At 36.9% G+C, this 26,484-nt stretch overlaps 1 protein-coding gene across 1 annotated transcript in view; it reads right to left on the bottom strand.

Annotated features, from left to right (window-relative positions):
• LOC129263307 (MAM and LDL-receptor class A domain-containing protein 1-like) overlaps positions 1-26,484 on the bottom strand; it is a 44,206-nt gene that overhangs the window by 2,429 nt on the left and 15,293 nt on the right. Inside the window, exons 9-21 of the mRNA XM_064100561.1 lie at positions 26,366-26,448; positions 25,542-25,701; positions 24,541-24,830; positions 23,300-23,410; positions 22,381-22,582; positions 21,576-21,851; positions 20,937-21,064; positions 20,273-20,477; positions 14,398-14,654; positions 13,772-13,936; positions 11,325-11,571; positions 10,600-10,713; positions 819-1,060 (exon numbers count right to left, since the gene is read on the bottom strand). Of these exons, the coding sequence (XP_063956631.1) occupies positions 819-1,060; positions 10,600-10,713; positions 11,325-11,571; positions 13,772-13,936; positions 14,398-14,654; positions 20,273-20,477; positions 20,937-21,064; positions 21,576-21,851; positions 22,381-22,582; positions 23,300-23,410; positions 24,541-24,830; positions 25,542-25,701; positions 26,366-26,448 (2,480 nt within the window). The remainder of the gene's footprint in view (positions 1-818; positions 1,061-10,599; positions 10,714-11,324; positions 11,572-13,771; positions 13,937-14,397; positions 14,655-20,272; positions 20,478-20,936; positions 21,065-21,575; positions 21,852-22,380; positions 22,583-23,299; positions 23,411-24,540; positions 24,831-25,541; positions 25,702-26,365; positions 26,449-26,484) is intronic.

Here is a 26,484-nt window from a genome sequence, read left to right as displayed (position 1 = left end):
AGGGTGAAGGCCCCCTTTTATAAGTACATTTTATGAATAAAAAATGATATAAAATAAAGAAATAAACAATGTATATACTGTACATATATATAATGAATAAGAAATAAACAAATAGAAATAAATAAATAATAATAATAAAAAAAGATTCAGTATACACTGTATACAGAAATCATAAAACGATTAAACATAAAAGAGAAATTAATAAACACATTTACATATTAAGTTCTGAATTACATTACTTTGGGAAAAAAACGATAATCTAATATGAATTCAGAAAATATTTCTTAAGTTTTCCTTTGAAATTTTGTATTGAATTACATTGTATAATATCCTTTGAAAAAGAATTCCATAATTTTGGACCAATAAAAACAAATGTCTTCTGTGCAAACGATGTTCTATTCAAAGGTAAATGAAAGGAACTCGCCTGGCGAGTGAAGTGCTTATGAATTGTATAGTTTTTTACAAACATATCAGTAAAAGGTAAAGGTAATTGTTTATTGATAAACTTGTACATTAACTGTCCGAGTTGAAAATAATATAAATCTTGAACCTTCAAGACTTTATTTCTCGAAAACAGAATATTTGTATGTGCCCTGAATTCTGCATGACTAACAATACGAATCACCCTTTTTTGTAATATAAAAAGTCTATTAATTTGAGAATTCGCTGCGTTACCCCCATGCAAACCCACGAACCCACGTCTCCCTCAGATTGCAAGACGAGAGTCATAACCACAAAATTACGACGCCCCCAATTACACACAGAACTGCGAAGCTGAGCGTTATGTGTATGAAGATAATTGGTGGCCAATACTCTACCATAAACTGAAAGGTGAACTCTCCGACTATCACAGTGGCCTTCTCCCATCGGCCCGCCGAATCTCTCCCGCTGAAGAAAGCAAGCTGAGGTCCCGATACCACGTAGACTCGCAGCTCCAACTGCGCGGATGAATTGCTCATGTAGTAAAAGAGCTCTACTTGACAATGCGGACCGGAAGGGCCTACTGGAGGCGTGGTCAAAGTGTTGGCTCCATAGCTGCTCTCTAAGTAGTACCCTGGTGCTGCATTATAAACATTATTCATTAAAAAAAATATTTTTAAACAATGATCGATCATGATTGTTAACGCATGCTTAGATGGTACAATCGTCACTCTCATCAAAAGCATTATAAACCCTTTATACACAGGATTTTCTTAGCCCCGGACTATCGCTAACCCCGTACTATCCTTAACCCCGTACTATTTTTTTTTCCTTTTCACACATGCCAAATTGTTATTGCTAACCCCGGATAAGGAATGCTTGCTTTTCACACACGAAACTCGCTAACCCCGGACTAGTGGTAGCTCATGAATATTCACGAGCGCACTGAGGGGTCATTCGGGTCAAAATCGCGCGCGCTTTAAATACATTTGTCGATCATTCGTAGTACAAGTACTTCACTCCGGCTATACGATAGACCTAATTACGTTATTTGCTTGATTCTCATCGCCGTGTTCGCTGTTCATGAATATTCATTATGCTTACCTCTGATTGGACAACAGGGCCGGCACTGTTGCGGGGCATGAATGGGAGCGCTTAGCCCACTTTCGTTTTACACTAGCGATCTTAACCCCGTACTATCGCTCTTAGCACTGCAATTGCTGGGATAACCCTGCTTTTTTGCAGGGCCAAATAATCCCGTACTAAAGGTGGGGTTAGCCCACTTTGCAAAAATGCTGTGTAAAAAGAAAGTGGGCTAAGCTTAAAGGGGAATCCAGCCTTGGCCATTTAATATTGTGTTGGGAAGGAGAAAAATAAATTAAACAGAATGGTGAAAGTTTGAAAGAAATCGGACAAGTAATAAGAAAGTTATAGCTGCTTTAAAATTGAGATCACTAATACTATGTAGATTTCAAATTGGCAACTGGGTAAGTAAATTATGACAAGGGGCAAGGACAACTTTCCCATAGGCCATGTACTTTATTATCAGGGATTTGTGGTTTTCTCCTAAGTACCCATTCCCCTGGGGCAGTAATCTAAATATAACCCAGGTATTATATTGTTTTATGTCCTCATGAAAGAAAAATATAATTTGAAATAAAACTTTTGGGAAAAATTACATTTTAGCCATAATATGTATTGGAGTACATGGAAGACTAGTCCTTGCCTTACATCACGATGACATCCCATATGCGGCCAATTTGAAGTCTCCATGGGTATAGTGATTACCAATATTTACAACTTTTAAAAATTCATAACTTTCTTGTTGTTTGTCCAATATTGTTCAAACTTTCACCTATCAACTTGTCTGATTTTTCTTTTCCTTAGAAAAACAAGTTTTTATTTGGGTTGGATTCCCCTTTAACCCCGTACTATAGTACCCTTTTTACACAGGATTTTCTTAGCCCCGGACTATCGCTAACCCCGTACTATCCTTAACCCCGTACTATTTTTTTTCCTTTTCACACATGCCAAATTGTTATTGCTAACCCCGGATAAGGAATGCTTGCTTTTCACACACGAAACTCGCTAACCCCGGACTATAGTGGTAGCTCATTCACTCGTACCCTTTTTACACACGCTAAAATTTCCTTAACCCCGTACTATAGTACGGGGTTAAGCTAAGCCCACTTTCGTTTTACACTAGCGATCTTAACGCCGTACTATCGCTCTTAGCACCGCAATTGCTGGGATAACCCTGCTTTTTTGCAGGGCCAAATAATCCCGTACAAAAGGTGGGGTTAGCCCACTTTGCAAAAATGCTGTGTAAAAAGAAAGTGGGCTAAGCCTAACCCCGTACTATATGTGGGGCTAAATTGCCATTTAGCCCCACCTATAGTACGGGGTTAAGGGAATTTTAGCGTGTGTAAAAAGGGTATAAGTGGGGCTAAATGGCAATTTAGCCCCACCTATAGTACGGGGTTAAGGAAATTTTAGCGTGTGTAAAAAGGGTATGATGCAAAGCAAAATTTTGTTAGGATTTTTTGACCGCCTTTCTAGTTTTCATGAGGTGTGTTCACATCTAATGCTGATAACGTTCTTATGTGAACATTGCATATAGACCTACAATGCAAAAACACCGGTGTCAATTTAAGACTAGCCCAGTAGGCCTATCTTTATGGGAAAACACCAGAGAAGTGTTTTTTTAACACTGATTAGTGTAATTTAAATGGCTATCTGGTGTTCGCCTAAGCCCAAGTGGTGCTTTTTAACACATCTCTGGTGCTTTCCTATACAGAGGCCGAGTTGGTGTTAAAATAACACATGTATTTTTGCAGTGTATATGCATTATATCGAAAACAGTGTCCGTGGAAATGTTAAGTCTGAACTAGGATTGATGTATTGAGAAGGTAATTCGTGACCAATTTTTTTTTCTAATTTTGTCGTTTTCAGGACAACGGTGATTCAGCCTGAAAACATAAAACTAAAGGACCGACAAAACTAGTTCAGACAGGATGCGCAGATGTGTCATTCGTCAATTTCATCGTCATGACTGGATTTGTCACACAAAGCGAAAAATTCCTTAATTTTTTATTTGGCTATGTCACGTGCTCTCCAGTTTTCATGAAGTGCTTTCATATCTTCAACAGGTATTTTTCTTGTAGACCTATATCGTGCATTATTTTGCACTATATGAGTAAAATGTTATGTCTGGACCTATTGAAAAGGCAATAGGCGTACGTGAAAAAACTCTCTATCGTCATTTTATAGTTTTGGAACAACTTCGATTCACCCGTAGACAGTCGTAAAAACAAGCAGGAGGGTCGACGAAACATCTTGTTTAACGCATGCGCAGATGGTCCGACCATCAATTTTTACGAAAGCTCCTTTATTGGCTGTATGCTGCCCGGCTCTACAATTTTCATCGTAGTGCTTTCATATCTACTGCTGATATCATCCTTACATATAGACCAGGGCCTCGTCTTACAAAGAGTTACAATTGATCCAATCAATCGTAACTCTAAGGAAATCCATCAGTGTCATACTTTTTTCTACAGGAAATATGCACAATGTCCTTTGTAAACAAAAAGAAGCACAGTGAATTTTCCAGAAAACAATGAATGCATGAATGTACATCATAGAAAATATTTTGAACAAACATGCATAAAAGATGTTGACATTGCTGGCCGTCCATAGTTGTGATTGATCTGATCAACCTCAACTGTATGGAAATCCATCAATGCCATATAATTTCTACAGGAAATTTGCACAATTTCCCTTTCAAACAAAGAGAATTTGCAATGAATCGATGAATGCATAAATGTACTGCATATCTAGAAATATTTTGCCCAAACATGCATTTAAGATGTAGATGTTGCTGGCTTTCCATAGTTGTGGTTGATCGGATCAATCGCTAGTATTCGTAAGACCCCTGTTCGCATTTATGAACCATCGATATTCAAATAAGCTGGACGAGCTCGCTGTGCGCAGCCGCCCGCACGGCATTGAAGCAATTGAAAAAATTGTGTAACATTGCGCGCGCTTGACCAATGGCGGAAATCCAGGGGGGACGTGTCCCCCCTACCAAAAATAGTAGGGGGGGGGGGGACACAATATCAAATGTCCCCCCTACTATTTTTGGTCTTTTATAATGGAGAAAAATGCATCATTCACATTCGAAATAATACATGTATTTTGGACTAAATGACCTTACATTTTGGGTGAAAACCTTCTCTTTTTTTTTTGGGGGGGGGGGGGGGGCTTGTCAAATTTCCCAGAGTGACTAAAATAAGATGAGGGGAAGACATGGAAAATAAAAAGATTTTTTCATGTCACTATATGAAATTTTCGCTCGCGCTTCGCGCTCGCATTGCCTGTCAGGTGAATATGGAGCTTAAATATCAAGTTTGGAAGTCAATATACATTACACATTTCACCTCGGAAATCGAACTTTCATTATTTTGTGTGATTTACAAACTGATTTTTTAAAAGTGCTCTGTAAAAGTGACAGCTTCATGGTCTGAATATTGACATTTTTGCTCGCACTGGGCGCTCGCAAATTTCGATTTATTAAGTACCTATTATTTTTGTGTATTCCATTTAGTTTGAAAAAAATCAAGTCTGATTGTCAAAACGTATCAGATAGCGCTGGCTACTCGCTCGCATTTTAATTGGCGATTTATGTATGTCTCAATATTGATTTTCATGACAGTTTATCAAAGATTTTGGCTCGCGATTTGCGCTCGCATTAATGGTTAAAAGATATTTTGACTGATGCATTCTATTCATAATGACAAAATTGCTTGAAATGTCCAGTTTTCAGGCCATAATATCATCAGATTTCTCGCCCTCATTAGGCATTAATAATTAAGATATTAATAATTTAACGATTAAATTGTCCCTTTTGTTTCATCTCGCGCTTAGCAAGAGGAATAGGAAGATAGTCATCATTTTCATATGACATGTCCCAAGGATGTCCCGGTCCTATACTGTCAAAACTCAAATAACAATGAAAAATATCAGCTCTTTATTAAGTGCGATCAATATCCACCTCACAATTTTCCTACAAAGTGCTTGAAATATATAGCTGAAATTGACTCTTTTTCAGATTTTTCATGATAAAAGAGGTGTATAAAATGCCTAGATTCTAGGTCTAAATCTGAAACACGCGCATGTTTATTCAGATACTCAACTTGTTCTCTATTTAAATCATTATCCAGTTTCAGATCACAATATCAAAAATTTTCTGCTCGCGCTTTGTGCTCGCATTATTAATGTAGAAAGATCCCCTATTCCTTATCCTTTTCATGATTTACAAAACTTGAATAGATCGAGTGTCCCGTTTTGGGTCTAAATCTCGAATTTTTCTGCTCGCGCTTCGCTTGCATCAATTGGTTAGTTATATAGCTACCCTGTTCATGATTAGGAAAATTGATTAAAATTTTCGATTCTTTCTGTAGAAATGTCAACAATTTTCAGCTCGCGATTCGCGCTAGCATTATATGATTGTTGAAATATGTAACGTCTTCATGGTTAAGTGCAAGCAGTCTTTAACAAGTACCTTTTCGATCAGTTCAAATTTAAAAAAGACATTTTATGGCTGCACTTTGCAGTTTGCACTCGCATTATTAATGTAAGGACCGGGTGTAAGGAAGGCCCCCAATTACTCATCCTTTTCATGATTTACAAAACATGAATAGAGTTTCTCGTTCTTAGGTCTAAATCTCAAAATTTTCCGCTCGCGCTTCGCATCAATTGTTTAGTTATATACCTATTATATGTTTCAGTTACAAAAAGTGCTTTGAATTTCCATTCTTTGGGCTCGCATTATTTGATTGTTGAAATATGTTACTTATTCATTGCTAACCTGTATACCCAACTTTCTTCTAAAAAAAATCAGTATACCCAACTTTCTTCTAAAAAAAATCATTACAGCCATCGTTGATCCATTGGTACATATATTTAATATCTCTCTTAGCACTGGACGGGTCCCTAATAAAATGAAAATCTCCAAAGTCATCCCACTGTTAAAAAAAGGTGATAGCCAACTCGTTTCCAACTATCGTCCAATATCCTTACTAACTTCACTATCTAAAATTCTAGAAAAACTTGTCCATATTAGAACAAGTGATTTTTTTCAAATTACACAACATTTTTTCAAACTTCCAATTTGGATTCCGTAAAAACCATAGTACTTCCCATGCTATTCTGTCATTTATTAATAAAGTCACCACTTCCATCGATAATAGTTGTCATACTGTCGGTATTTTCCTGGACTTCTCCAAGGCCTTCGACACTATAAATCATGAAATTCTCCTTCATAAACTGTGTCATTATGGAGTTAGAGGGAAGGCCTTGGAGTGGTTCAGGAGTTACCTCACTGATAGGACCCAATTTGTATCAGTAAATAATAGCAATTCGACTACTCTTCCAATTACTTGCGGTGTCCCACAGGGTAGCCTATTAGGCCCACTTCTTTTTATTACTTACATCAATGATATTAAAAATACATCAAATTTACTTTCATTTATACTTTTTGCTGACGACTCCAATATTTTCTTTTCCCATGATGATATTAACCAACTCGTTAGAATCGTAAATTTTGAACTAACAAATGTTACAGATTGGATCAAGGCCAACAAACTTTCGCTTAATCACCAGAAGACTAACTACATGCTTTTCAGCAATAAAATCAATACTCTACCTGACAGTATTTTCTTTGATAATTTCGTTCTTAATAATGTTTGCACTACCAGATTCTTGGGTGTCCTTATTGACGACAAATTATCCTGGAAGCCTCATATCGATAGTATATGTAAAACAATTTCTAGAAACATTGGAATTATTAATAAACTCAAACATTTTCTCCCTTCCCGCACTTTGTTAACATTATATTACACCCTTATTCTACCATATATTAATTATGGAATTATTGCCTGGGGATGTGCAATACAAACACAACTAAATAGAATATTACTTCTTCAGAAAAAAGCTCTAAGAATAATTTTTCAAACACACTTTAGATCACATACTGATATCTTATTTTTTGAAAATAACATTCTTAAAGTAAGTGACATGTATCTTTTCGAACTTAGTCAATTTATGTTTAAATTAAGCAAGGACGACCTTCCCGCCATTTTCTCTAATATGTTCCGTAAAAATACATCCGTACACTGCTACCCAACAAGGCAACGACAATATTATCATCTCCCTTTAAAAAGAACTTTATTTGCAAAGAATTCATTTGTCTTCTCTGGGCCTGCCTACTGGAACTCTCTGCCTCAAGATTTCAAAGAATCCCCCAATGTAAATATTTTTAAACGCAAACTGAAAAAAATGTTAATTCTGCAATACTCGTCGCAAACAGGTCAAGCTGAATAACTAATTTAATCATACTCGACTATTGTGTATATGCGTATTATATGCGCTCATATTATATACATAGTCATGTATATTATTCGTTTAATTATTTTCTTCTTAAAATTGCAATTAGCCAAAGTACCTGCTCCTGCTGCCCGCCTTCTTCTTTCTTTCTACTTAGTGTACTGCACTCCTCTGTCCCTCCTGTCTCCCCCTCACCTCCTCCTCTCTTATAATATTGTAAAACGTAATTTTTTCTCACACGATCCATCAGTTACGTTTTTGTCAAGTGCACAAAAATTGTTTATATTTATTTTTAAACAAAATTATTATTAAGACCCAATATTTATTTGTTGTAATTTTGTAATGTAACTAAGATAGGGGCTTGTCTCTTGTACAAGCTTTGCTTTTTTTCGGCAAGTCCCTCCGTTTTACTTTTAAATACAAATGTCATTTGAGATATCTTTATTTACTGAATTGTGTTCCTTAAATCTATGATTATGTTATATATATTATATTTTGTCTTGTAGTATTTTCGACCTTGTTATGTTATGTTTATCATATTATGTACAATTGTGAAACGGAAATAAATAAATCAAATCAAATCAAATCAAACCTTTTCCATCAGTTAACATCGGCTCGCACTTCGCGTTCGAAGTAATTATTTAGTTGCATATACATCTTTTTCAGGATAACAAACATTGCCCAGAATGTTCAAATTTTAGGAAAAAATACATAAAATTCCCCCCCCCCCAATTTTTTTTTTATATAGATAAGGATTATGATATTATATATGTATGTTGAATTATAAGAATAAAGCTAAAAAGTGGCCATGAGGACTACTCCTTCAATGAAACAAACAAAAATCATCTTCGAGCGGCCGATCGGGGATTAACATATGGCTGAAAAAAAAATCGCCCCCCCCCCCATTGGCGAAGGCTGGATCCGCCCCTGTTGTCCCCCCTACCTTTCGGGACAGATTTTCGCCCATGCCAATTGGAGTACTTTTTTGGACCCCAAAGAGTGCGTTGTAGCTCTAGCCTCCTAATGAAATCAATGATAGATATTCCGTCTTATCACTGGCGTAAATCCCGGGGGGGGGGGGGGATGGGGGGATATACCCCCCCAACTTTTCGAGGAGGGGGGGGGGATGGCCTGTACAAACATCCCCCTCCCACTTTTTACGAAAGAAATGAAAAAAATCACAAGAGATAATTGTTTTATTGGTGAAAATTCTTCTTAAAATACCGCTTAACAAAATAAAACAATATTATTGAATCATAAAATGCAAATAAAGAGCCAGTTCACCATTTCCAAACGAAATACTTATGTCCTTGTTATAACATTGAAGAGAAACCCCCGTTTCTTCCAATTCATCAATGTTGGGGTCTTTGGGAAGGGATTAAGATGGAATGTCATAACATTTTGAATGTAATCTCTAATAAAACCATTAAACCATCATGGGGTAAAAAAAAATAATAACATTGGAGGGGTATTTGCCATATGGACATAAAGTGGCGTAAAAAAAAACGGGGAAAAGGGGAAAAGGAGAAAAGAGGGAGAAAGGAAGAGAAACGTAGTGGGAAAGAAGAAAATATTATTCATGACAATGTTATATTATATTATAATTATGTTATGTTACATTACATAAGAAACATTTTTATCATAACTTTATGAAACATAATTTGCCCAGGGCCTACGTCTTCATTGTTCCTGGTGCTCGCATTGTCTTTTTAACGAGATTTATAATCCTGTTGTACTAAAACATCCCGTTTAAAGTCAATATAAACCAAATATATTTCCTAGCACTTGAGTTATCACTGTTTTATGTAGTGACATATGCTTCTTTTACATGACTCAAAAAGTGATTGCCCCATGTAAAGGTCTTCGTATATATGAAACATTTACTGTCCGTGATTACGCTCGCATTAGTGGATTGGTGAGATATGTCTGCTCTTCATGAATTCCTAAAATCAGTCCTTAAAATGTCCCTTCTTCTGATCTGAATATCAAAAATTTTCAGCTCGCGCTTCGCGCTCGCATCATTTGGTTTGGTTTAATGAAATACGTATGGTCCTAGTTAATTCCTACAAACATGGCAAAGAAACCTTAGAATGCCCCACTTCAGGTCTGAATCATCTAAATTTTCAGCTCGCGCTTCGCGCTCGCAATATTTGATTAGTGAGATGCGTATGATAATCATGATTGCAATGACTACAAAAAGTGTTTGTGTTCAGATGTAATTATAATAAAATCAGCAAGCGCTTGGCACTCGCATTAGATGACTATGGTGAGATATGCATACTCTTAATGGATTCCTAAAATATATTCCTTAAAATCTCGCTGTTTGGGGTCAAAATATACGAAAATTTCAGCTCGCGCTTCGCGCTCGCATTGTTTAGTGAGACAGGTACCTATCATGATTACACAAATTTGATTATAATGTCACTTTTAAGGTGTGAATATAAAAAAATTTCAGCTCGCGCTTCGCGCTCACATTATTTGATCAGTGAGATACATATCCGTTTAGTGACATTATCCTTAAAATGTCTCTATTAGATCAGTATAACTGGCAACTGAGCGCGCTCACTCAGTGATTCAAAAATTTTGCTGGTGCCCCCCCCCCCCATCGCCGTGACCCACGGTACGCCACTGTGGACATATCAATGACAATTCCTTGCATATCTAAAAACATGATTGCAAAAAAATGCCAAAATATATCAGTCATCCCCCCCCCCACCCATCAACACGGATTTACGCCAGTGCGGCGTTCTATGCAATTTTTATCTGGATGAGGGGTATGAAATTATTTTACTATACCTGCCGGGTTTGAATAGTGATCGGTTGGGAGATAATCCGGATCCGAACCGGCTTCCCGTCGACGCCAGCCGAAATGAACAGAGCCACAGAAATCCTCATCAAATTCACAATTTCCTGCAAATAGTTAAAAATAGTAAGTTAATTGAATGGCTCGCTCTACATAATGTCAAGGTATTTTGTGAACGTTGAAGAAAAAATATAAAAAAAGTCTTTGCTTTTTCGGATAAAGGGTTTTAAACTACGCTAAGTATATTGGGCACAAATCATTCGTGAAATTGTTTTACTATAGTTGCTAATAAAAGAAATTAGCCATTTACAGACCAAAAGCTATGTTGGCCTTTGAAGAAGCACATGACTTGTAATCCCGTAAACGCACTCCTATACATCCAAGCATACCCAAATAAGAATCCTAACCGAATAACATGTACTCACACACCCACATGCATCCACCATCACGCACGCATACACAAGCATACTTCCACATGCAGTCACCATTACACACACAACCATACACACCATTACACATATCCTTTCCACATTCAGATGACTCCAAACTTTTCTTTCTAGTTAGATTTTTATTCATGCACGCGCACACAAGCATATTCTCACTTGCAGCCAACGGCTATCACACACACACAAACACACACGCACACACACAGCGCCTCCTAAATAGATTTTTCCAAAACTTTTTTTTTCAAAAAAATTAGATTGTTTTTTTGACCTACCGCAGAATCTCTCGTCCATAGAGTTATAGCACTGGGTCAGAAAATCGCAGACCTCGTGTTCTCTCACGCACTGGCCATCCCCGCACTGGAAGTCTTCTTCGTTCGGACAGGGCGCCAGGGTGGTCGGACCAGGGGTCGTGGACCCGATAGGAAGGGGATCTTCGGAGAGGTCACAGTTCAAAAAGCTGACGTCATCGATCGCGATGGCAGCTTCGGGCCCTTCGCCAACTTTCGCTTCGATGATAACCTGTTGAGACGATAAAGTATGTACGTATGAAGTGTGTAGAATTTTGTCTTGTGAATGATAATTAAACCCATTCTTTCATTCAGATTCAGATTCATTTATTTCACACCTCTTTAAAATACAAAAATACATAAATACAAATAAAAATCTTATACGACAGAACAGATATTGACAAGTATAAAGTATAAGTAGTCATAAACAGATAGTAAAACACAGTAAATAAAAACAATGATTTCCGCTGTACGGCGGATGTGGGGGAAAGACAGAAAGCCATTGGCCTATCGAGGTCTATCCCCCTGATTACCGTACAACAGGAAAAACAAAACAAACACAATGCAAGAAAGGGGATAACAGAGGAATTAAAATCCTAACTAGCGGGGGAGAGGGGGGGGGGGGTGGCAGGCAAAGGAGGGGACACAAGTGTTAATTATTTAATATTGTATAATATTGTGTTGTAATAAGTCATTATGGCGTATATACACATAAATATACTGATACAGATGTATATATAACATTTAGAATTTCACTTAATTATTCTATATTTTATGATAAATATGAATTAAAAGAAGAAGAAAAAAAAAGTACTTGCACCAACATGCTGTATGACATAAGAAGCAGATTAAGCTATAGTACAGTATGTAAGAGAGCATGTTTGTATTTTCTCTTGAATATGTTTAATGATTGACTATCTTTTAAATGATTTGGAAGGCTGTTCCAAATCTGGGGCCCTTGATAGCATATACTTGCTCTGGAAACATCATATTTAAGAAGTGGAATATATAGGTCTGTAGAATTTCTGCAGTTATATTTATTTACGTTATAGTTATAGAGGAAATATTCATTAATTGAGAGAGGAAGTAGATTATGTATAATAGAATACATAAAGACTGCAACGTGAAACTTATAAAGGTCATTCAAAGGGATAATTTGTAGTTTTTTATAATAATGGTTCGGAGTGAGCATAATAATTTGAGTTTGTTATAATGCGGATAGACTGTTTTTGTAGTTGAAATAATCTTTGGAAAAGGTATCTATGACATTGTCCCCATACAGTTATACCATAAGTAAGATGCGAGAAAATCATCGAATAATATAAATTTACAAGGACCCTCAGTGGGAGGAGGTCCCTTACTCTGTATATAATGCTCCAGTAAATCTTGATATTTTCCCTGAAATATACCCGACATGATCTTTCCAAGTTAATTGTGAGTCTATCCATATGCCAAGAAATTTCACAGTATTTTCTCGTTTTATTTCGATGTTATTTATCATTAATTGCATATCACAGTTGATGGATCTGCCTTTCGTGTGGAATATAACATATGAAGTTTTTTTAGCATTGATTTGTAATTTGTTACATAAAAACCATTGCTCATAGATTCTCAACTCATTTTGTAAGTTATTTTTTATCTATTCAATATTATTGCCTGACAGGAAGAAACTAGTGTCATCAGCAAATTGTATCACTGATGTATTAGTACTAATATTTTGAAGGTCGTTGATGTATATTAGGAATAACACTGGCCCTAGAATTGAACCCTGAGGGATCCCGTTAGTGTTTTACTTTGTTTAACTCCAGACTAACACAGTTATCTCGTTGTCACTTCGATGGAATGCTAGAATTTATTTCTCGAATATTATGACAAAGATTATGAACACAACGTCACTTTGTTTGACTTCATCTACCCGATTTGTCTTTTTCTTCCCATCTCATGGATATATTTTTGGTCGCAGAATTGGAATTATTTTTAATTGATTATTTAGATGTCAACAGGCGCTACGTAAAACAGTTGCCGTGTTTTCTAATTATTGAGTGAACTAAAGTCTAAACCATTTAGAAATTAGATTTAATATATCTTTATGATATATAGATGCAATGAGTTGAGTAGGTTTCACGCTTGTTGTAAAAGAAACCCGGGAAAGCTACAAAACGAAATAGGGAATATATTAGAATGTAAGGTACTAAATTACAAGAAGGTACATCCCACTCCTGACACCAAAAGTAAAAATACAAGATGTTACATACAGTGAACAATACAAAACTATTTCTTAAGTTTCAATTGAAAGAAATCCAATGCGGTGACACAATCACATTGTGATATTTATGAAAGACTATAATCATATGAAAACTCAGTGTTGAAATGAATTGTGGAAGTCACGAAAGCAATGGGAGAAATTGCATTAGCTTAAAAGCCGAACTTACCTGGAAATTGTCAAGAACGATCAAACTCTCATCAATATAGATAAAACTGTCGCTTGCAAAGTTGGAATAACTACGGACAAGACTAAGAGCGCCCCCATTGGTCGTCCTGGTGTATATGTTTAAGGTTCCAACGTCAGGACCATTGCCAAAAATGTAGAGCCGTATCTGCGTGAAGACAATATTTTTTGAACATTTTACAAACCCATACTTGCTGAAATATTATCACGATACGTATCGAAGCATGAGCAAGATAATAATCGTCAGAGAAACCAAAACATAATGTTGGTAAAGATTCTTTCAAACACTCTTAAGACAAAGTGTTAAACCGGCATCCTTAAGATCTCATAAAGTGAATGCCTTTGAGGTGCTGATTTGCAACACTTGAAGTGGCAAAACAGCACGTCATGTACACTGAGCACCCCAAAAGCAGTCGATATACACGCGGGTATATCCGAGCTCTTAAAGATGAAAAATGCTGATTTTAGCACTTTAATTTTTTTAGATTGGATATTGAGCTCCTTATATGTTGACTATTTCATCATTTTCTTGGATCATGCAGATCTTAACGTCTTTGTCAAAATGTTCATTCGACAGCGCAGATTTTGAGATTTGGTTGTAGAACTTACGGTGCACGTCGACGCTATTCCTGTTTCCAGGAAAACCGGCGACGCAATCCTTGCGACGTCCCCTTTGTCTCTCCCGAAGGCTTCGGCCAGCAAGTAGTATCCGCTGGCTCCATTGGTTGTGTGATCTCTGGTCGGTGCGTACTGTTTGTCGGGAACATGGACACTGGCCGTACGAACCCAGGGATAGTCCCACGGAATGTGTGAGAACGAACATAGATTGGTCTCGAAGTTACATCGTGCTGTGTGTCTATCAGGATCTAGGAATTATGAAACACAGATGTTGATTTTGTGACACGACATTATGCCCATGAGACATTTTCTCGGGTATATAGTACCGAAGCGATGACGTCAGCTGTCATGGTGTCATGGCGGCCTGGTTCTATACAAATGAACCCGCCGAATGAAAGCGTGTTTCTCCTAGGAGAAAATGGCTGCTTTCGGAATTTGATCACTGTCTTGCAACCTTTTTTTCAGACAAGCCAAAGTCATAAAAATGTCTACAGACGATCGTCAGCTGCGACTCTGTTTAGAACCAGCCCGCAACTGACGTCACACTTCGGTACTCTAATAGATGGCATAGGATAGGATTGTAAACGAGTTTTTAGTTCAGAATACTCTAAAGATCAGGGTTTATTATTTTAGTTCTGGAAGTTAGGTTTTATGTTTGGAGTAATGTGCATATTTTCCATCGAAGCAATTGTCGCCGGAGCAAATGTCATGGAATAGGACTATATTAGTTCATCGTTCCTATTCAAATTTGGTCCTATATTAAAAGTCTAAATGCGGGAGTTAATAATCATCGTTACTGCTCTACCTGCCGACTGACAAGGTAGTCAGATATATCAAGGAACGGGCTAGGAGTGTCAGGAGTGCGATATCTGTGGGATATAATGACACTGTAAAAAATGTGGAAATAAGTTGAGTATCATAATCTCATAGCGCCCTCCCTCAGAGGACATGAATATACGCGCCAAAAGAGTTCAATTCAATTAAATTCATTCATTTTCTCTATCAATCTTTTTACATTTACAATGATAGTTCAATATACATATTTACAAAATATAACATTTCAATCATTTTTTTATAATACAATAAAACCATGAAATCGAAAGGAAAGGAGACCAACTAAAAAGCAGAACTTGTAGGGTGAAGGCCCCCTTTTATAAGTAAACTTTATGAATAAGAAAATAAGATAAAATAAAGACATAAACAATATATATATATATATATATATATATATACAAATTAAATTGGGATGTATCAAGTTCAGGGAAAGTGCTCGATGTTTCAACTGAAGCAGAGCGTTGTAGAAATTTTCCTCACCTCTGGTCTACCAATGGTTTCGCGCCTCGATCACAGGCGGCTCATCAGGACACTTAAGCTAGTTGGATTTGGTGGGGGCCCTCGGTTGGGGCAATGGATGCATTTCACGGTCCGGCGGTTCTTTGATCCTTCTTTTGTGACGGCATGTACTGATTAGTTCGGACCTTCGGTTGAGTGAGTTTTTCTTGTGAGTTGCGATAATGAGTTTTTCGTCTAAGCATAGGTTGCAGATTCCACTTCCCCGCATTGCCAAGTTGGATTTTTTCATTATTGCCCATTTTAAATTGTATCGTTCCCCTTTCTTTTGTAGATCCCATATGTATTTAGATAGTTCTGTTTCGTTTTGGTATTTCTCGTTTCGGAAAGATTTTGTGTGGTTTCTGAATCTTTCTTTAAAAGTTCCCCCTGCTGGGCCAAAATACACTTTGGTGATTGTATCTCTTTGGCCGTGCGTGGCAGATGCTTTGTATATTATCGACTTGGCCAGGCAGTTTCCCCGTAGAGGGCAGTCTTCTTTCACTCGGCAGTTGCATGTTTTTTCCGGAGGGTTCTCTTCTTCTTTTGATTTTCTGATGACTTTTTCGTTGTGTGATACTGTGATTTGATGATCGCATTTACGTTTTTCATGCAGCTGTAGCTAATTTTTACAGTATTTTTGTTAATATATATATATATATATTGAACAAAAAAAAAAGATAATAATAGAAATAAATGATTCAGTATACACTGTATACAGGAATCATGAAACGATTAAACATATATACAAAGAGAAATTAATAAACACATTACATATTAAGTTCTGAATTACATTACTTTGGGAAAAAACGATAATCTAATATGAATTCAGAAGATATTTTTTTCCTTTGAAATGTTGTATTGAATTACATTGTATAATATCCTTTGAAATAGAATTCCATAATTTTGGACCAGTAAAAACAAATGTCTTCTGTGCAAACGATGTTCTATTGAGAGGTAAATGAAAGGAACTCGCCTGGCGAGTGAAGTGCTTATGAATTGTATCATTTTTTACAAACATATCATTAAAAAGTAACGGTAATTGTTTATTGATAAATTTGTACATTAACTGTCCGAGTTGAAAAGAATATAAATCTTTAACCTTCAAGACTTTATTTCTCAAAAACAGAATATTTGTATGTGCCCTGAATTCTGCATGACTAATAATACGAATCACTCTTTTTTGTAAAATAAAAAGTCTATTAATGTGATAATTCGCTGCGTTATCCCACGCAACAACTCCGTAATTCAAGTAAGGTAAAATTAACGTTGAATACAATGATAACAAAATATAATGAGGTAAGAAGTAACGTAATTTTCTAATGACACCAATGTTGCGAGCAATGATTTTACAAATATTATCAATATGTGCTTTCCAACAAAGTTTTTCGTCAATGATCAGTCCCAAAAATTTAGTAGATCGCACTCTTTGAATGACAGTATCATTTAAAATTACATCTTTTGGTACAGTCATAATCTTGTTGCTAAATAGCATGTAGCGAGTTTTTTCTAGGTTAAGAGAGAGTTTTGTTAGCTGTTATCCAATTAGAAACATGTTTTAGTTCGTCATTGAATATTTGCGTCAATTGCTCTGGGTCGGGGTGCGACAGAAATATATTAGAGTCATCAGCGAAAAGTATAAATTGAAGCAATCTAGATGACATATCAATATCATTTATATAAGTAATGAACAAAAGTGGGCCAAGAATGCTGCCCTGTGGAACTCCACAAAGGACAGGTTTACGTTCAGAAATATCACAATCAAGTGAAACGAACTGTGAACGCCCGGTTAGATAATTCTTGAACCACTTTAGTGATTCCCCTCTAATTCCATAATGAGAAAGTTTATAAAGGAGAATGTTATGATCAACTGTATCGAATGCTTTTGAAAAATCTAAAAACAAACCAATCGTATTCGAAGACTTGTCATAAGCTTTGGCAACTGTTTGAACTACTGAAAGTATTGCGTGGGAAGTGCTACTCTTTTCCCGGAAACCAAATTGAGTATCGGATAGGATGTTGTGCTTTAAAAAAAACCATATGGTTCGTATGTGAACCAATTTTCAAGAATTTTAGATAAGTTTGTAAGCAATGAAATAGGTCTGTAGTTACTTGCTAAAGAACTATCACCTTTTTTGAAGACTGGTATTATCTTAGAAATTTTCATTGATTTTGGAATATTTCCCGATGATAATGACAAATTGAATATATAAATAAGAGGGTCAATTATATAATTAATAAATTTCTGTAAAAGGTTGTTATCAATGTTATCAAATCCTGCATTTTATTTGATTTTAGGCTAGATATAATTTTAATTATCTCCTGTGCGTTCGTAGGAGAGAAAAACATAGAACTTTGATTTCTATCCCCCAGATATTGATGAAATGAATGGGAGTTTGTTGGTATACTTCTAGAGAGCTTAAATCCAACTTGTGAAAAGTAATTGTTGAAAATATTTGCCATCTGAACTTTATCTTCAATAATAGAATCACTATGCATAAGCTTAGTTATCTTTGAAAACTTTGGTCCATTATTGATGGTAGAATTGATCAATTTCCATGTTTTTTAAAGATCATTCTTGCATTGATTAAATTGATCATGGTAATATGCCTTTTTAGCAGTACGGATGACCCCTGTTAGTATATTCTTATAATTAGTATATTGGCTCCTAGTATTCTCAGTTAATCTTGATATATATTTATAGTAAAATCGATTTTTTTTTCTTCTATTTATCGAACGAAGAATTGAATTCGTTATCCAAGGTAGTCTGGGTGATCTTTTATAGTTTTTGGACTTGGGCTTTGCAAAAGGAATATTTTCGTTAACATGACTAATGAAGGTATCAATAAATGTTTCGTAGGACTCGTCAACACATTCTGTACTAAATTTTTCATCCCAAGATTCTTCTTCTAAACTCTGTTTCAAACGAGATATATTTATATCACTATACACACGCCTCTTAGAAACATAATCGGGAAGTTTGTTTGGCTGATATTGATTAGAACAATACATGAAAATCGGGAAATGATCAGACATGTCTGAGATAATTATACCAGCTTTAAATTCTGAACTTATATTGGAGAAAAAATTGTCAATCAGAGTTGCGGAAGTATTAGTGATTCTAGTGGGTCTAGAAATAAGTGGCAAAAAGGAGGCAGAAAGGAATGTCTCTAAAAAGTCATTTGCAAAAATATTAGTATCACTCGCTAACAGGTCATAGTTAAAGTTTCCCATTATGATACATCTTTTGTTTTGAACAGAATGATAATGTAGTAAATTATTTAAAGTGTCTAGAAAATCAGCACTATTGCTGCGAGGAGGCTTATAAACAACTCCCAATACAGTTTTTCTGTTATCACGATCACTAATTTCCATAAAAAAAGTTTCTGCAGTTTCATTTATTAAATTCATGTCTTCAATAATAACATACTCAAATAGACTCGGCACAAAAATTGCAACACCACCACCAATTTTATCAACACGATTATTTGTAAGTATATAACCTGGGAGTGCATTCATATTAATATATTTATCTGACAGCCATGTCTCAGTTAAACCTATTACTGTATTTTGGGGAACACCCGAGTTATCTAAAAATAAACGAAATTGTTGAAAATTCTTGTTAAGGCTTCTGATATTTAGATGCAAAATAGACAATTAAGCAGGAAGAAGGTAAACCTTTGAAAATGTTTTGGCTGAAGCCTTAGTGTAGTAGTTTGAAGATATGACACTCGAAGCCCCATCATTTGGATCTAAATCAATTTTTAGTTCATCATTATTAGCACCAATATCATTAATAACATCATTGGAATCATTGGAAATGTTCGTAATCATATCAAAGTCAATCATTATTTACATAAAACACCAGTAATTTAAACATATATGCGTAAGAGAGTTTTACTTAATTTTGTTCAGATCCTCTTCTCGATGAATAGCAACCGGTGGAACATTCGAGCTCTTCCTCACCAGAATGGTGCCATTCATTGTCCATAAGAACTTGTATCCCGCCTTCTTTCTCTCGTCATTTGCCTTCTTGAGGAGAGACTTCTTAGCTGGAGCTAGATTTTCGTTGAGGAACACCTTTCCTTCATCTCTTGAGAATCCCAGGTGACGGGTTGACGTTTCCCTCAATTTGTCCGGCCTTAGTATAGAGTATCCCTCATCCTTCTGGTCGTGAATCTAACGATGATTGGTCTGGCTGGACCACCTTCTTTTCTCTGACCAGAGTTGCCAGAGTTGCCAGAGATGCGCCAGCTGCAGATCATTAACACATGCAAGGCAATGGAAGAACCTCTGAGATGCCGGCGCGACAACGTCAATGCATGTTAAAGGTCTATAGGGCCTACTCTCACCCGTTTCATGAGCTACAGGTCAGTTTATGAGCAAGATAACGCATTTGCATCTAAGCCTAGGCATCTAAATTGTACTCCAGGGTAATCTATGGAGTAAAGAATTGCTTTACAAGAGGGCCCTGCACAGGATAATAAGCGATTTCAGACAGCATCACCCCCCCCCACACACACACACACACACATACCGCACATGATCTCATCCGAATAGTCGCCGCAGTCATCAGTAAAATCGCAGACGTCACTGAAGAAAACGCACGCCCTGTTCGAGCAGCTGAACTCGCTAATACATGTCTCCTCTGGTTCGGGGAAGCCACATCTGAGCATTGTGACATCACTGATGGCTGTAACCCCGGGGGTTCCCCCAATGTAATGTGTCGCTAAAAAGTTGAACTGGTGGAGAAAAGAAAAAAAATATTGCATAATTTCGAATCGCTAAACTGCTTTAAAAATCAGCTCCTAAAGCATCAGCTCTTTCAATCATCGTGTAAAACCCCGAAAGAGAACCTTCTGAATCTACTTGTTTACATAAGCATATGCCTACCACCCCACATCATTTCGGCTTAGCCACCTTTCCTTAATTTACAAAACCGCTTTATTTATTCTTAGCTGAATATAAGGCCTTTAGTAATGTAAAAATGTGCAAGGAAATTCAATTCATTCGAATATTAAACGATATGTTGTCAATCAAGTGCCAAGAAAGAGCTAATTTCCGAGATTCGCCTGGTATAAATCACCATCAATTGGGAGTAAAGAGCTTTTTTTTTTGGGGGGGGGGGCTTGTTATTTTGAATTTTGAAATGAGTTGAGGTGAATGAAGTGATGGGTCTGTGAAGTTATTCATCGATGTACCTGGAATGGATGACTAATGCGTCCCACGGATAGGACTGCTGGCTGCCAAGAATCAATAGCAGGCTTAGCTGCTCGGTAGAGGGTCGTCTCTTCTTCAAAATCACTTGTATAGGTCACCATAAGAGTATCTGTAGAAACGAGACATGTTTTCTTTTTATTCGTACACAATTATTGGGGAAAAAAGAACAAGTAAAATTACACCTGAAAAACTGGCATGAGTAGAAGATGGATCTTTTTGAATTATTAAGAAGAAGGGGGAGGAGGAGAAGAAGCAGAAGAAGAGGAAAAAGAAGATGATGATGAAGAGGAAGAAGGGAAAAATTGTAGAAGATATAAAGATAAAGAAGAACAAGAACAAGAAGAAAAAGGAGAAGAAAAGAATAGTAGTGGTGGTAGAAGAATAATTAAGAAGATGAAGAAAATACGATGATGAAGAATGCTTGTGCGCCTAGGTAGCCGAGCTAAAGCCGGGGTAATAATAGCAGGGCCCGCTGGGAGAACAGTTTTTGGAACTGAAGCGGCTACCCTGGGTTAATATACCGTTATTATTATCATTATTATAAGAAGAAGAAAGGGAAGAAGAAGAAGAAGATAAAGAAAAAGTCGAAGAAGAAGAAAAGAAAATTTATCAGTACGTACCTAGTCCACTCAGGTAATAGGAAAATTCCATCAGACAGTCAGACCCAACTTCCTGAATCACCGGACTGACCAACCTGGAGTACTCAGTCCCATCTAGAGGCATTGCCGTGTTGTCAACAATCATGTATGTCCGGTTGGAATAGAAGGGATTCGTTACAGGAAGTACAAGGGTTGGAGGCGGTGTGGTCGGGACATCTTTGCCATAGCGGATCCATGGAAAGAGACTGGTGGGATCGGTTGTATATCCACATTGGTCTTCTTGAAAGTTACATATACCTGTGATGATAAGATTCGTATATGATCATATAAATTAGCTGTCAAAGAATTTTAGTTAGGTGTCTATATCATTATGTTTCCCTTTGATCCCGCTCGGGGGGGGGGGGGGGGGGGAGAGCACTCGGATTTTGATAGGGTAGGTGTATGGGGCACCAAAATCTGAAACCATATTCTTAAGAACTTGACTTGTTATGGAATTAGGGTCTTAGACACTAGTAGATAGCCATCTGTAAGTTGCTAAAAACATTAATGTTCAGGTTGTGATTTCAAAACCATGCAGGTATTGGCAAAAACGCAAGATGAAGATTTTTCTTACCTTTTGGTTTAAAATATAAGCGAGAATTTGAAAAAGAATACAAGTTCAAAGACTTGTAGTCTAACGGTTATCGGTGGTATGGAAAAAGAGGAGGCAAAAGAAGGGGGGCAAAAAAGAATTTCCTTTTCTCCGTTCAAAGGGGAAAACAAAAATGTGAAACTTTGGACTACTGGCTCCGGGTACTGGCTGACTGAATGAGTGAGATTGTCATACCACAATTGAGTTCATCTGATCCACCGGGACAATCGGACCGCATGTCACATATCTGTTGAGGGTTGATGACCAGCCCACCAGTTGCACACTCAAAAGGCGGGGCTGGTGTGCCTTCGTCGTCGCAGGCGCCCTCGCTAAACGTGAGGTCGTCTATTGCTACGTCACAAAGAGATGATGCCCCCAGTGTGCCTTCAATTAAAAGCTGACAAATTGGAAATAATTAAATCAAAAACATTTTTATCATTCAATTTGATATATGATCATTTGATACAATGACTCAATCATATTCAGCATGCATTAAATGACCATTAAAAATTGACGACCTTGTGTTTTGGTGTGTGTGGGTTAGGGGGGGGGGGGATTCAACCAAAACATGGCATGATTTTGTTTTCCCTATTGATTGAAAGGGATAACATGGAGTTATAACTCAAACCTTTATATTAATTTATTCTTTCATTAAATTAGTTTCCGCCATCCATTGCAACCATTTTCATATTCTTTGTTAGGGGATAGGGAGTTGCACAGAAATTAAATCCTTGGGCCCGTTGCATAAAACTTTTGCCCCAAAAATGTGTAATTTTCAATGGTATAATTTTGTTTGCCAGAGTTTTTGTTTATTTGTCAGAGTTTTTAATGGCAAATGTTTTATGCAACGGGCCCCTGCTGTTTCTACTGACATTACAATAATTATATAGGAAACTATTTGCACAAAGTAAAACTTAACAAATGGTCGATTTTTTTTTGCAAATGTGGTCATGACGTATAACATTTAATCATTTGATATACTATTGCTCCACGATATTATTAAGCTATGTAGGCCTGACACCCAGCCTGACGTCATGACCAATAGAAAGAGAATGAGCGGGGAGGGTGACATAAAGAAAGCAGCGCATCATAAACATTGTGCAGGTACACTTACCCTATAAGGGCCAGAATGTGCAAAGCTAATTTGTTCTCTATTCCACTCTTGACCTTTGACCCCCGTGAAGGTCCAAAGGTTGACGGAATTTGAAGCGGTCTCCGTGGCAACCTAGGACATGTAATATAAAAATACAATAATCAACAATAGATCAAATGCAAAAAAAAAAAAAAAAAACACCAATATTTTAAACCTACAGACATTGGCGTAGTCGGCATTTGCATGATATATATCATTCGACTATTTTTATCGCCCTTTGATGTAATTGATTGTATATCGTAAGGTTCCTTTGGCAATAGTGTGCAATCTCTAATTTGCCATGTTACACGTTGTTTTAATTATTCAATACTTTTTCTTCCGCTCTACAAAAAGAGTTGTTTGCGCTCCTTTTGCGCCACACACATTTATTTCCTACTGGGATCACACAAATATTTACAATATTTTTATGGTATTACGTAATCATCTTCAAAACGCGCGTTACTCATTGCAGAACTAGGCCCACCATTTGATAGTAAATCTATACCAGTTCTTATCCTCAAATTATGTGTATTAATTACGATAGCGTGTGTCAATTAGTTTTTACAGTAGACATGCATGCTTATTTACGTCTGGTACCGACATTTTCACGTCTCCATCCGACAGACGTGACCACAGCTAGAACCTCGGATCAGGTAACATGCCAACGTTGGCACAATGTTGGAAACTCGACAGTCGTTGGACGGCGGGAAAAAAAATTGATCGATCAACATTGAATCGACGTTGGAAACTCATTTGATGGAAAGATGATAGACAGTCAACAATGACAAGACGTTGACATCGTAGGAAACTTGTTAGTTAGAGAGTTGTTGGACAGATTGACAATGGCACAGCGTTTGAAACACGTTTAATTGGATAGTTGTTGAACAGCCGACAATGGCACGACATTGACAAAGTTTGAAATTAGTTCGTTGGAGAGTTGTAAGACAGTTGGCAATGGCACAACGTCGGAAACTTGTTTGTTGATTAATTTGTTGATTATAGGATAGGATAAGATAGGATGACAAAGGTTAGAGTATTTAAGTTGTAAAGGTGAACTTCACCTGGAAACCAATAGATAATTTTGTTATGATTGGAATAACGTTGGAACAATGTTGACAGACAACGATGAAACATTGTTGATGGAAAGTACACGATGGAAACAGAGGACAGACTTGGCGTTGTTTGGTGATATTTGTTTGGGATATTTTCAATAATTTACTCACAGTCAAAGTATTTTCGCTGTCCCCAGAGCAAGACATGTGGTACCAGAGACCGAAACAGACCGAGGCCGAACCCGTCTCGAGGCCAGTCGACTCGAGTCTCGCCCGTGAGCCGAAGGAGCTCAGAGACGAGTCGATGAACAAGTACCAGCCGGACGGAGTCCCGGTGGTATGGTCGACATCAGGGCTACCCAGTTCGTTGCCTGTGTCCCCGCTGTGACGTAACCAGTCAATCTCGTCACGATTCTCCGTGTTCGACCAATCACAAAGGTCGACTTCAAAGTCACATGAACCTGAAACAAGACGCGAAGTTGTCGGCATGTCTTAGCGACGCTTTATTTATCATGGCTAAAAGAAATACAAGCATAACTATTGCATAAAACAGTTTGTGTCTGGTCTTGCGCATGCGCAAATGATTATTATTATTATCATTTTGGGGGAAGGGGTGGCAGATAAATGACGCAGAAGCTACGTCCCGAGTGTAGGGTTGAAGAACAGGGAACTGTATTTTTCTCATCCTTGACGAGATTCTTATAATTTGTGGCAAACCAGCCTTACTAAGTATGCGCGATGGATGCCATCATGAGGTGCCAATCGTTTCACAAATAAATTATCTTGCTGTCTATTTATGTAGGCCTATATCTATGTTATCAACAAGGTATTTAATATATTTATCTACCATTTTATTTAAATTCCGATCCATCAATAATCTTTTCACCTATCCATCCGGATATACTTATCCACCAATATACTCTATCTATCTACCTACCTATCAATCTATCTATCCATCGACTTAAAAAAAAAATCTGAATAGCTGTCTATCTATCTATTAATCTTTCTACAGATGTATCTACCCTTTCCCCCTCTGATTTGGTTATATTTTTAGCTATATATCTAGCAATAACTATGCAAGTCTATCTCCTTATCATAATGATAAGGAGATAGACTTGCATAGTTATAGCTATAATATATATAATGATAATCATTTTAATCGTTCTTCATACCTTTCTGTCCAGTACATCTTTCGCCTTTCACGAAAACGTCATCAATGGCAACATAGGCCCCGGATATAGTATCCTCAACGGTCAGCATGAACCGGAAGAGATTCTCTTGAATCGTCTCGACCTCCATTGACCCCTTCCGCCAGAAGCTTCCCGTTGGACCCTGTATCAAGGAAATAATTGACGAAGTTATTTTCATGGATTTGTACTTAGAATTCTTCCCTCAGCCAATCAGATTCGAAGATTTCAGTAGCTTATAACAGAAGTCACTGAATGAAACTCATCCTGATTAATTACATGGGGAGTAGAAAAGTTTGGTTGTTTCGTAAAAGATTGTGACTGACCGTGCCGTCGAGTTAGAATAGAATATATTTCATTGATATAGTCTGTTTGTCTCAAATTATTTCATTTAATCGAAAAGGTAACTAAATATAGTTTGCTTCAATTCATCTTTGAGGTAAAAAAAACAAGAATATAGTCATTTTCATTACTTTCTATTTACATTTTGACCACATTTTTAAATATTGAATTCAGGAGCAACTTGCCCTTATTATCATAGTGGTTGAATTGTGTTTCTAGTGAAAGTGATTCTAGTTTAATATTGTGGCAGGAAATGTTAGTACTGCATATTATAATTAGGAAACAGAATATAAAAATAGGTATCTAGAGAAAATGTTAGAAAAGTTGGGCGAGACATGATACAAATTGGGAAATATTGAAGTGAAAATTGAAATTTGAAAATAAAATTGAAGTGAAATATATATTGTATGTATTCCCTAATGGCGTGCCATGAATACGTTTAAATGTATATTCAAGTTTGGTCATACCGTAAATGTTTGAGATAGGGATGAGACATCAGACTGGGTAATATCCAAGAACACTGCAGTCACTGTGAACTCCCCTATATCCTCTGATAAGATTAAAAGTTGTTCAAAAGGTTGTTCAA

Source organism: Lytechinus pictus, chromosome 6, assembly GCF_037042905.1.
Source record: "Lytechinus pictus isolate F3 Inbred chromosome 6, Lp3.0, whole genome shotgun sequence".
Taxonomy (NCBI): Eukaryota; Metazoa; Echinodermata; class Echinoidea; order Temnopleuroida; family Toxopneustidae; genus Lytechinus; species Lytechinus pictus.
This window is presented reverse-complemented; position numbering and strand designations above follow the sequence as displayed.